The following is a 12,736-nucleotide window of genomic DNA, read 5'->3' on the forward strand; positions in this document are numbered from 1 at the left end:
CATGGCGCAGCCGGGTGCAGCGAGCGCAGCTCCCCGCCAGAGGGGCGCAAAGCGCCGTGCGAGCGCGGAGGAAAGGGCTCGGTAAGCCCGGGATTGGCATTCCCTCACCCACCGCGGGCAGAGGAGGCAGGAGGGGGCGCGCAAGAGCCCGCGCCGCCGGGCGGTGCCGCTCGCCTCAGGCCTGCGGGACGCCGAAAGGCTTCTCCGCTCTCGGGGGGGGCCCTCCGCTCTCTGGGAGGCTTCTGGGGGGCCCCTCCGTCTCTGGAGGGCTTCTGGGGGGCCCCCTCCGGCCTCTGGGGGGGCCTCTCCCCGAGGGCAGACAGGCCTCTTCCCCGCCTCCGGGCACCCCCCGCCTCCCGGCGCCCGGCTCGGGGCTTCCGGAGAAGGGCCAGCGCCTCCCCAAGACAGAGGAGGGCGAGGCGGGACGGCGCCCGCCCGGCCCCACCGCAGGGCAGAGGCAGAAGCGGGCCGGGCGGCCCTTAACGGCCCCCTCAGGCAGAGCACAGACGCGGCGCGCCTGCGCGCCCCCACCGCCCCGCCCCTCTCTCCCCCCTCACCCGCCCCTGTACCGATGGCTGCGGGGGGCCCTCGGCGCCCTCCTCGCCGCCCCCGGCCCCGCCGCCGCGGAAGAGGCCGCCCCCCAGGGCAGCGAGCCGCCCCGCCGCCTCAGAGCCGCCCCCGGGCATCGCCCCGGCGCCCACTCCCCCCTCCGCCTGGGGCCTGCGGGACCCCCGGGGCTCCTTGGCGGGAGCCCGCCCGGCGCCTCGGCCGGGAGCGGCGTTAGTCGCTCCGTGGGCTCGGGTGCAGGGCGGGGTCTTGCTCTGGGGCTCCCCTGGCTCTGGCTGCCCTCCCCTGGGCTGGGCTCGGCCCCTCTGCCCGCCCAGAGCCCCCCCTCCGGGGCGGTGGGGCTCGTGGTGGGCCCCGGCAGCCCCGTGCCCCCCCCGCCCTCTCCCAGCCCGGCAGCCCCGTCCTTCCGGCCCTGTGCGGCGGCTGTGGCTCCTGCCGCTGTGGGCTCGCCCCGGGCCGCAGTCAGAGTCGTTCCCCTGTGATGCTGAGATGACTGTGGCTTCCAGATGTTCCCCCCAAATCCGTGGGCAAAGCCACCCCCTCGTTGGCTTTCCGTCTGCACAGCGGGGGCTTGAAAAGGGAAAAAGAGGGGGTGGAGACTTGGAGTGGTGAAGGAGCGGGGAGCAGCTTAGTACAACTTCCCAGGAGAGAATTCCTCTTTTCTCACCATCAAACTGATTCTAAACCTCCAAGTGGCTGGTAAGGTAAAAAAGGACAAAACAAGGCTCTCCCAGGTGCCGGGTGCTCTGGTAAAACTGGAGAAAGCGGCATTTCTGTTCACAGGCAGTTGCCGTAAGTGCCGTCAGGTATTGAAACTGCGCTTCTCTCAGGACGTAGCCTTGAGCCTGGAGAGCAGCTCAGAAGGAGTTAGCTCCTGCGAACAATTGAGCAGGAGGATACAAAGATTTTGCCTTCTCTACTTTTGCCTTCTGAAGTATCAAATATGCTGAGTAAGAATGCATTTTCATGGGAAGATATTTGCCTCTAATGCCTACCCCTCGATATTTTCTGCCTGACTTTAATAGCATAGTAATAGCCAATACTCTTGACATTGTATGAAAGGTGCCGTTAGGGACTTCTTTGTGCTCCTGATACAGAGAGAAGATAGTCCAGAAGCAATGCTATCATCAGGGTTTGGGGGCATAACAGTTTAAAAGAAATTCCTTTGTGTAAGAAAGACCATAGAATTCTTCAAAGAATCCTTGCCGTCTGTCATGACATTTGGGGGGGCAAATAGAGGCAAAACCCCACCTAGGACCAACCTTTGTGCTCCATTCCCAAAGGAAAAAGTGATTGAAGTGGGTGTATGCACGAGTTGCTTTCCCACCTTTTATTTCCTGTCCTCCTTAGACTTTTCTTTGCAACTCAGTGTAGTGGTTTAGGAAATGAGATGGCGTAGTAATCTCTGGTGTGCTGCTTTCCCTGAGGAAAGAGGAAAACATTACATATAAACTCAATTTTTTGGCAATAGGAACAAATGTAAAATGTTAGGAAGCATTAACAGAATGAGAAAAAGAGGCCTAATGTGCTGCAGCGGGATAATTAGCTCTCTGCGAGCGGTCGTTGGCTGGGAGAGGTTGGGGGGTGTTGAGGAGGGCTGCAGTTAGGTGTATGTGCCTGAGATGATCCCAGGGGCGCTTGGAGGGGGAGATCTTCGGGATAGGAAAGGTAACTTTGGAAGTTTGGGCCCTGTGAAGGGAAGTCAGCCTGTTGGGAGCTTCCCTAGGGCTGCAAAACACTGTTGTGTGTGTTCTTTCCTCAGCGTTTGGATACCTGTGGACGATGGTGACGAGAGTCCGCCGAAAAAGAGAACATCAGGTATTGCACATTACAGAAGTATTGAATATGCCTGATTTTTCTGAGGTTTCGTGTCCCTTGGAAAAGTCTGGCTTTTGTGCGCTGGCATTCTTCCTGAAGCTGTGGCTTTTCAAGCTGTTCTTTCCTTGTGGCTATCTATCCCTATAGCCAATGGCTTGAGGGTGTACGGTAGGGCTTAGCCCTCTGTATGACGTTATCTGCGGTGACTGTGGCAGGGCACAATACTTTTACTGCCAGCAGGAGATAGCCCAGGTCTCTGGCGGTGAGCCCGCGTGTGTCAGCAGAAAGAGTATTTTAAATCAAAGCTGTGTGCTCCCTCCTGGCTGTATTCGCAATGTACCTCTGTTGGTTTTCTATCATGTTCTTCTATGGCCTGTCTTTGTTTTTTAGATTATTCCATCTCTGAACAGAAAGAGAAAGTTTCTGCTGTGGTGCAGTTGCCGACCAAGGCAACCAAACGCCCGGCGGCCTCCGTCAGCGAAGATGTTCCATTCACAGAGTGTGCGGAAGAGGTTAGCGAGGGGTTTGAAATATTAGGATCTGTGCAAGGTGCGAGAGCAAGCGGCTCTCCCTAATGCATCTTGAGGTTGAGCCTGCTCTGAGCCTGTACAGCTGTAGGTGGTTCTTTTCCATTTCTAGCAGGCAGCTCTAATGTGGGCTGGGTTTGCCTTACTCAAGTCTGCGTTATTCTCTTTCTCGAGTTTGTGGTTAAGGAATCAAAATACACTACCTGAGAAGAAAAACTGCGTGCTTCCTGTGGATAAACCTCTTTCTGCTCATTAGCCAGCAGCCCAGGAGAGGATTCCTGTAGGACTTTGGCTCTGTAAAAATGAGCCACCTACTGCTTGACTCCCTAGTTTGGTTCAAAGGTGTAGTGCTATTTTTCTTATTACCCCATGGAATTAGAGGCCTAAGAGACTGTTGGGCTCTAATTCTTCATTCCTGAGAGAGTCGTTAACTCTTATTTGTACAAAATATATTTTTCAAGGGCTGAATTATCACACTTTGGAATGTTTAGGAGCTGACTGCATGTATGAGAGCCTGTATTCAAAAATTAAAGCGTACCTGTCAAAGGTCCTGCAAAGATTGGCATTCTTCTGCAATCTGACCCAGCAAGTCATGGTCCGCAAGTCATAGCAGAGCTGACTAAGTCTCAGGAAGTGTGTTTGCTTGGATTCTCATTCAGGTTATACTCACATTGGTACTTTTTTTTGTTTTCTTTTAAGATTCAGTCCACTTCTTTTGAGCCTTCAAGTAAAAGACCAAGATTTTCATCGCTCAATGTAGCAATGCTACAAATTGGTAAGGCTGACATCAAGTTATACGACTTGTTTCATTTTCACCCTACCTTGTGTACTGTCCAAGCCTGCCCCTGGGGTTCTGTACAGATTATTGCAGGCACAGGACGAGGCGGCATCTGGGAAGACTTGAGCGTGACCTCTGTTTCTTACCTGCATCCTTGCATTGCTTCTGGAGTGGGGACGGGCATTTATCTTGTCATCTCAGTACCAGAGCTGCCTTGGATGCAGTCCTTCCGTTCTGATAGGTCCACTGTTAGCTTGCCAGAAGTAAATTGTTTTCAATGCTCATTTTAGGTAGTAGATCCCGAGAAGCCTTTTGTATTTCAGGTTTTGGCTGTCAATACCTTGTGTGCACAACTTGCTGTAGTTGCCGGTGTGAAAACCTGAAAATGTCCTCAAGTGACATAACAGAAATAATATGATGATGTGAGAGAGAAAATGACAATTTATCTTTGGTGAAGCTCGTTACTGTAAACTCATGAACCTCTTCAGTTTCCTTTTAGAGTTCCTGATGCCTTATGCTCTTCCCTCGTAGGTCAGATGCCGTGTGGAACCCATGCTCACCTGACGAAGGAACCACTATCCCATCCTCACAAGATAATTCCACGTCTGAGGTAAAAATCCTTCTGTTTTCTTTGACTTCTTCCCCAAAAGGTTTACTGCCTATGGTAAGGGAGGTCTCCAGCTGCTTCCCCCCCGAAGAACCAATTTTCAACTTTTTCTTTAAACCCAGCTACTTAATTGACGCAGGAGATTAGGTAGAGATTAAAGGTCTGCAGTAAGAGGAAGTGTTGAACTTGAGAGGAGGCTGAGGACACAATCAACAGCGTATCTTCATCTGAAAGTCATGAACATCTCGTGTCTGTCTCCATCATCATCGGTGTACGTGCTTGACAAAGTAGTTGGTGGTGGAGGTGCATATTTGAATGTTCTCTGGATACGATTTCTTTTGCCATTGATGTTTTCAGCACAAGCCGGAATGGCAAACAGAGCATCAAAGCTGCTCCAGACAGCTTCTTACCACTGAGGCCGCCCATGAAGGAGCGCGCTGCGCCAGAATCCGCCACTTCAGATGAAAATCCATATCATGAAAATGATACAGAAAACAGTTTCTCATGTAACTTTGGCTGCACTGAGTTTAAGTGCACTGCATTTGAGAGCGGGTCAAGACTCTGCTTTCGGCGTCTAATCTGCCAGTCGTTGCTTATTGTGGTTTGGCTCATATTTTGGAGCAGATCTGGAGCATGAGAAAGAGATTCCTTTCAGAGGAAGGTAAACCAGAGAAGGTTCCTGGGGAACGTGTCTAATGCATTCCAACTGCTACTGAGCATATAGTCCCTGAGGTCAGAGCAGGGCAGGTCTGAAGTAAAATGTCCCAGCAGTGTGGATGCTGTGGACATTGCCATTCTCAGCGTCAGCATAATCTTTAACAAATAGATTGAGCAGAATTGGTCAAGGCTGGTTGAAATGAACGCTGTCTTGTCCCGCAGAGTAAAGTGTCCTCCTCAGGTTGATGCAGATATTTGTCGGATGTGCAAAGAATATTTTTTTCTTTTCAAAGAAAAACCCCAAAAGCCACCGTGAATTGGTATACACTGATAACAAATGCCCCACATATAAAAATTGTGATTCTCCTCTGTTGTTCTTTCCTGCCCCAAAGTGTTCAAGCCTCCTCTAAGGAACCAGTGACGACTGTGAGTCACCTGGAAGAACCAAAATACAGAGGAGAGGTCTATCCACATCCAACACTAAGGACCGGTGAGTATCCCCATGATTCCAATCTGTTCCACTTTGTAGGTAGACTTCAAATCAGAATAGGGCATTTCTTATAGACTGGCAGATGATGTTCAAAGCGCTTGCCAGAATTCGAACTTCCTGACCATACAGTCAGCATTCAAAGTTTTTCTTTTTTTTTTTTTAATTATCACTCAGAAATGGAGAGCTATGTACATCCATTGGTGATTGAAAATCGACTTCTTGTTTTCTTACTACTTCTTTTCTGTGCAGGTGTCGAATGTATAGATGTTTGCTGCCCGCAGTGGTCGCAGAGAGGTGATACGATCAGGTAGAGTCCCTTTTAATGTAGTAATGAGTAGCTACCTTGCGGCTCCGGAATTGCTCGCAAGCCAGTTGCATCTCCAACACAGCTGCCATGCGAGAGCCGTGCTGCGTGACAAAGAGGGTTGTGCTGGTGTGGTGTTTGCTGTGGGAAGAAAGCCAGTAAGGGTGCGAGTGGTGGCCGTCCCAAGTTGTCCTTGGATGTGCAGAATCCATTTTTGTTTGTGAGTCATTCTGCCGAGCCATCAACGAGCTGACATTTCATTTCTTTCACTTGGAAACTCACATCCTGAGCATAAGGATTAGAGAGCTTGTAAAGCCTGGTGGGACTTGAGGCAGTTTTTGGGACTTAGAGGATGCGTGGGGTTTGACTAGAAGGGGGAAAAAAGCAGCGTGCGGTTGGGTTTGAGAGGCCAGCAGCCTCTCTCAAAGGGGTCTTTTGGTGACAATGCGAATTCTTGTTTTTGAAGCAGGGACATATATCTGGACAACTTTAATGTCTGTGTATTTGTTTGCTCTTCAGAGTCTGCGTGGTTTGAATGACAATCCTCTCCAAATGGGGATAGTCACTCTCTTGACTGGCCTGTAGAAGGCAAGTAAACATCCTGTGGCTGTCCCATTTGGAATTCAGTGTGCTGGCCTTAGTTTCCCGAAGCTCACTCTGTTTGGGTGCAAGTCTAGTTGCAGATGTTCCTGTTATACCTTGCAGTAGAACACCCAGCATGCAGTGTTTATCAGCGGTAGATCACAAAGCACTCGATAGAGGAAGTGCTGGTTGCTTCCCTGTTTTCTAAATAATGCAACTGATAAAGAGAAGGAAAAGGAGTCTTGTACAAGTAAATGGGAAAAAAAAAAAATTGCAAAGCTCCCAGCTCTTCATTCTATCCCAGTCCTGCTGCTAAGAAAGAATGGTGCTGGACGTTGAGGCGATATTGTCACGTGTTGATGTGTGCAACCGGGGCTGTAGTCAGAATAAGCCTTGAAAAAGCCTTTCTTGTCCAGAAGGTGAATTCCTGAGAATTCCGTGGTAGAGGACAGATACAAAGCTCACTTCTCTCTCTCCCTCTCCTGGCAGGTACTGCACACCAGAAGAAATCTGTCAGGAAGAGGAAGGAGCAGCAAAACAAACCATCGCAGGGGTAAGCTTGTGTTTTTCACAAGGAAAATACAGCTATTTGTGATCAGAAACTTCAGCACTCTCCACTTCACATGACTCACTCAACAATATCTGTATTTCCTCAGGTTGTTTTTCCCCGGGAAAGCGGGAGCATTATTTGATGAGTAGCGCTATGGCAAAGTGTTTTCCTCTGCTGTTAATTTTGTTTCTGGACTATTAGGAGCACACTACACTATAGCATTTTGATTCTTCCCCTTTAATGTGTTGGGTATAGCCTCAAAATCTTTAGCGCACAGCCTTAGTTGACCTGCAAAGCTGGACTGGGGTGTCTTTAGTCTTTTCTTGTTTGCTGGGATGGGAAGTACATCTCCGACTTCCACCTCTGGTCAGGATTGAGGTCAAAAATAAAATTTTAATCATGGAAATCATAAATAGTAGTCTCACTCTCAACTTAATACCTACACGTGGAGGCTTTGCTGGGGTTCTTAACGCTAGCCCAAGCCAAACGAGCTCTCTGCCTCTCTTGCCTCCAAGTGCAGCACTCCATGGGTGCACAGTTGGAATGCAGTCGTCAATAAAAAGTAACTTTGGGGTTTGCTGGTTGGATGTGTGTACAAAAGCCCTTCCGGTTTCCTATATAAGCAAGATTTTCTGTCCTATCCCCAAGCAAACAAATCTGTGCTTGATTGCTAGCTTAATGTCCGTTTGTCTAACAGAGGCAGCGTGGCACTGAAATCTCAGAAGATGTGTTATTCCGAGGACACCCAACACATGTTCAGTCCAAAAAGTCAGTCAGCCTCAATGTGGAAGGAAAGAAAGTGCCAGGCTTGGGAAAAACAGCGGAACGCTTTCCTCCGCTCACAGAGGTACCGTAGGCGACAGTCTGTGAGACAAAAGAGAAGGTTGTGACAGAGCTGCAGGGAACTCCTCTTATTCTCGGTGGTTCTTAAGGCTCTTTGAAATCTGAAGAACTTGCATTGAACCTGTTAGCGAGTGTCTGCGGCTGTGACTTCACAGTGCGAGGGTCAGCACTAAAGCTGGTTTGAAGGATTTCGTGTGCTCCCCGCGCTCCTTCAGTTGTGCTGACCTGAGGGTTTGTGGGCCTTCTGTTAGCAGGACAAAAAATGAGTCCAGGTTGAACACCAGTCTCCAGAGCAGTGCTAACCCGACTCATCCAGTTATATTGGATGTGCCTCTTGTCCTACCGTGGTGATAGAACCTGAAAGATCAGCTTGTGCTGATCCGTGGTGCCGTCCACCGGGGAGTGGGAGTTCAGTTTCCCCTGCTTGTATGAATTTTGGCTGCTTTTATTCTTTGGAGTTGCAGTCTAATTGAGCTCCCCCCGCCTTTTCCTGCCTGTTGAGGATGGACTTGGAAAGGGCGAGCAAATGCAGAGTTTACAAGGTCTGCAGCGTTGACGCTGGGTACAAGGGAAACCGGGTGGTTTTCTTATTTTGCCTGCCCAGATTCAAGCAAGAAGGAGATGCTATTGCAGATCAGAGTATTTTATACCACCATCCGTAGTGGTTTCTTTGCATTCCCTAGGCAGACTTAGATGGGAACGTGCAAATTGGGACCAGTTGTGTGCACAAGCTGGACTCCCCATTGCCTGACTCCAGTGTAGCTGCCTCAGTTTCCCCCTTTGCCATTCCCTTTGAAGTCCCCCACCTTCACACTCTTTCAGTCTCCTGACTTAGCTGCCTCGGTACGGAGGATGCCCGCTGGGGTTGGCTTAAACCTGGGTATTGTGAGGGCCGCGGCAGCACCTGGGAAAGGGGGTTGCCAAACTTGTGTTCCATTTTCAGCTGCTTTAGCGCGTTTGCTGAGTTTACGGGTTTTATCCCAACGTCCTTGGTGAAAAGAAATGGCAGCAAGCCTGGGCTCTAAAGTCCAAAGTGCAGATGCTGAAACCAACCAAGCAAGGCAAAAGCGCTACCGCTCACTGAGCCAAGAAACCATCAAAGGCAGTTGCTCTGTCACCTGAGCTGAATTTACAGGCCGTGTTTCAGTGGAAAGCTGCCCCCAGGTCAGCGTGCTCCATGCGCTGTTTCACAAGTCCTTCCCCATTGAACTGTTCCTTTCAGGCCATGGAGAGAGAGGTCAGTGCCGCATTTGGCAGAGGTGAGCCAGATGAGATCATGAGCAGTGCCTTCAAACTAAAGGTCACTCGTGAGGACATCCACACGCTCAGGAACCTTTGCTGGCTAAATGATGAGGTAAAACCAACTGGAGCACAGGGATAGTCTCATTCAGCCTTTATTGAAAAATACCCCTCCGCCCTGTACAGAAGTCGCGTCAACGTTCTTTGACGACCTCCGCTGCAGAGCCTAGAAATCTCTGTACACTTCTTATTTGAGGTGTTGAAGGGTCGATCGTTTCTGGAAGTTCCGTTACTTCTTGTATGATGCAGCTTCCAGGAGTTCGTCCGGGTTATTGGCGTGGGGGGCAGGTGTTTTGATCAAACTGCCGATGTAACCCCGTGTGCAATTCTGGGAACAAAAGCCTCCAGCTGAGGCTGGAGTTCTCTCCGCTGCGTGCTTGAGGGTGGCCAGAAAAGAGGTGGTGCTGTATTTTTGGTTGGGGAAGGCAGCGTCTTATTTTTACACCTCATGTTTCCTCTTTATGGTACAGGTGGTTAATTTCTACATGGGTCTGCTGATGGAAAGAGGGAAGAAGGAAGGCTATCCAGCGGTCCACGCGTTCAGTACTTTCTTTTATCCCAAACTAACATCTGGGGGCTACGATGCAGTAAGAAGATGGACCAGAAGTGTCGATGTCTTCAAGCAGGACATCATCTTCGTGCCTGTGAACTTGCGAGCACACTGGACACTAGCCGTGAGTCCCACGGGCTTTTTCTTTAGAATTGGACAGGGAGCAAAAACTGGCAAGAGAAGTCATTTAGGTGTTGGGGGTTGTGTGGCAGAAGGTTGTGCTTTGTCTAATGGTCACCTTTTAATAACAGGTCATAGATCTCAGGAAGAAGACCATCAGGTACTTGGACTCGCTGGGCCAGAAAGGGGACAAGATTTGTCAGACTTTGCTGTAAGTAACCGCTCCGTCACTGCTATTATGGTGTGAATGAGGAGAGGGATTTTAGATTTAGTCCCTGTAAGGCGACTGCAAGTTTTCACGTGGCTTGTAGATAACCAAGCAGGAATCTTGGCGTTGCTTGCTGCGAGTTGTCTGGCATCGGCTGCTTATCTGGTGTCACAGCGACCCCTCCGCCCAGGGTCTGGGGTGCCTGGATTCTGCCACCTTCCCGTGATAGGCACAGCCAAATACGCCATAGCCCCGTGGCACACGTGTGCCGACTTTGTTAGTCGGAGCCCAGGATGTGGGATGAAGGCACACGGTGGAATTACAGCATTACAGTTCCCTGCTTGGTTTGTCTCTTAGTCCTCTGATAACATGTGATTTGGGGCTTTTTGACCTCTCCGAAGCAATGAACTTAGGTTTGTGTGGAAGCCTCTGTTGGAATTGTTGGTCTCATTCTTGACCATTAGCTCACAGCCTCTCAGCGTGTTTATAAATTGAAGATTGGGATTTTTCCTCCCAAATCAGCCTTAAATCAGCTGCTGTGAGGATCCTCTGACGTTTTCCCGTCCTGCCGTTCATCTTCCTGTGATCCTTCAGCTGCTTTATTTTGTTGTTGGCCTAAATTACAGAGATGAAAAGGGATTTTTTGTTCCCTTTTGTTTTAACCAGCCAATACCTGCAAAAAGAAAGTCGGGAAAAAAGAAACCTGGAGCTGAATGTTTCGGAGTGGACTCTTCACAGCATGGAGCCACGTGTACGTGAGCACCACTTGGGTTTGAAATGGGAACTGTAAGTGCTTCTTTGGGGCCCAGATCCTGGCACGTGACAAAGAAAGGGTTGAGCTGATGTTTCTCAAGGAGTTGATAGTAAAAAGCGGTCCCTACAGACTGGATTTAAGAAAGGTCACTTGAGAAAGACGCCGTGCGAACCTCGAGAGGCCTCGCAGGGAGGAGGGCTGCTGCCCCTTCTGGGCCTGCCAAGAATTTGGGTTGTAGTGTCTGAGTCCGGAAGGCAGAGGGGAGGGATGGTGCGCAGTGAACTGGGTCTGTTCCTCGTGGGCGGGAGTGGGTATTCAGGATTACGCAAGTAGGGTCAGGAGTGTGTGGTGAGCGCAGTGTCGGTGTGGGTAATGTGCGCTACTTCCGAGTTGCTTTTCTTTTGAGACAGAGGGAAATCCTCCATCTTCTTTGTATTCCTTAGGAGATCCCTCAGCAGCTGAACGGAAGCGACTGCGGCGTCTTTATGTGTAAATACGCAGAGTACATCGCCAGAGAGAAACCGTTCAACTTTACCCAGGTGAGTGAAGGTCATAAACCCCTCCAGCCCCTTTCGCGCAGGGACAGGAGCCAGGGAGGTTAGGCAGCAGCTCTTAATTGTGTCCGGGGCAGGGGCTGAGGTTTCGTGCCCCGTTTCGGTGCGTAGTTGCTGGGGTCAGAACTTCCAAGTGGCCTGGGCAGGGCAGAGCTGTGGTTCTCCATCCCCGCCTTTGGGAGCTGCTGCCGGTGAGATTCCTCTTGGGCAAGGTACTGCCGCCAGCGGGTTTGGCATATCTGGGCTCGGTATCTTTTGGAGAAATGGCTTCTACCCTTTGACCAGTCAAGACACTGCTTATTTTTATTGATTTTGTTTTATAGCGTTTTGTTTGTTAGCGTGCTTGTAAGCTGTCGCGCGGTCAAGTCAATCTGGTTTTGTCGGGTTGTCGTGTCACCCTCTTAGGAGCCGCGTGGGGTGTTGTACCCAAACGGTTGACAGTTCTTAAAGGGAACTTCATATTAAGGACTCCGCTGGGCATTTATGCCTGTTTGCCGCCTCTTTCTACCGTGACGTCATTATTTAATGGATTTCTCTTCTCTTTTCAGAGTCACATGCCGTACTTCCGCAAGAAGATGGTGTGGGAGATAATCCACCAACAGCTGCTGTGACACGTGGACTATTAGAGTTCTTATTTTAATTACGTTTCTGAGACCTTAGTTACATTTCTTAGACCTTAGTTACATTTCTTAGACCTTAGTTACATTTCTTAGACCTTTAGTTACTTTTCTTAGACCTTTAGTTACATTTCTTAGACGAATTTTCCTCTTCAGGTTATGAAGTAGAAGTTAAGATGGTTTATTCCCCCCACCTCCCTTATTTTGGAGACAGTAACTCTGGGGTTTTGGGGGTTTTTTTTGCCAGCACCACCAACAGCTGCTGTGAGATGTGCACTATTAGAACAACGCTGTGATCACCTCCGGGTGACTAGTAGTTATTGTAGTTACATTTCTTAGACCTTATTTGGAACAGCAGCAGGCACACAAATTTTCCTCTTCAAGTTATGAAGTAGTGGGTTAAGACAGTTTATTTCCCCGCCCCCCCCCCCCTTATTTTGGAGACAGTAACTCTCTTTGAAATTAGTTAACGCACCTTAAGCGAGAGCCAGAAAGATGGGTGTGACCTCGTTAAGGGCAGAGTGAAGAAGGAACATCGTCAACTTCCATGGCTGAGCCGCACACTCGCGCCTCGCAGCGCACGCGACCACATTACAGACAAATGGGAAACATCCGTGGTGGTGGTTACAGTCGTGTTTGCCCAACTTACCTTCCCAAGGACAACGTGCTGAACTACCGTCTCCTCAAAGAGAGTTTTCCTCTGTTTCTGGAATATCTACCGTCTACTTGATTCCTAAAACTGGATTTGTCATGACCACGGAAAGAAAGCGTTTACCATCTCTTGATTTCTCACCAAAGCCCCTGTCCTTTGGGCTGGTTTGGGGTTGTTTGTTTTTTGCTGTCTCCAGGGAGTTATCTAATGTGAAAAGAGAAGTATTTATTTCTTTATATAATTTAAATATTTATTTTAA

General features: G+C 49.6%; 1 protein-coding gene across 1 annotated transcript in view; it reads left to right on the top strand.

The window, feature by feature from the left end:
- LOC309684059 (sentrin-specific protease 2-like) overlaps nucleotides 1-11,819 on the top strand; it is a gene marked incomplete at both ends in the record, with an annotated part of 68,590 nt that extends 56,771 nt beyond the window's left edge. The window contains 6 exons of the mRNA XM_082500020.1: nucleotides 8,946-9,077; nucleotides 9,493-9,696; nucleotides 9,824-9,903; nucleotides 10,567-10,651; nucleotides 11,098-11,193; nucleotides 11,757-11,819. Coding sequence (XP_082356146.1) covers nucleotides 8,946-9,077; nucleotides 9,493-9,696; nucleotides 9,824-9,903; nucleotides 10,567-10,651; nucleotides 11,098-11,193; nucleotides 11,757-11,819 — 660 coding nt within the window. The remainder of the gene's footprint in view (nucleotides 1-8,945; nucleotides 9,078-9,492; nucleotides 9,697-9,823; nucleotides 9,904-10,566; nucleotides 10,652-11,097; nucleotides 11,194-11,756) is intronic.
- Nucleotides 11,820-12,736: the final 917 nt, after the last annotated feature.

Source organism: Vanellus vanellus (assembly GCF_965231255.1).
Source record: "Vanellus vanellus genome assembly, contig: HAP1_SCAFFOLD_67, whole genome shotgun sequence".
NCBI lineage: Eukaryota > Metazoa > Chordata > Aves > Charadriiformes > Charadriidae > Vanellus > Vanellus vanellus.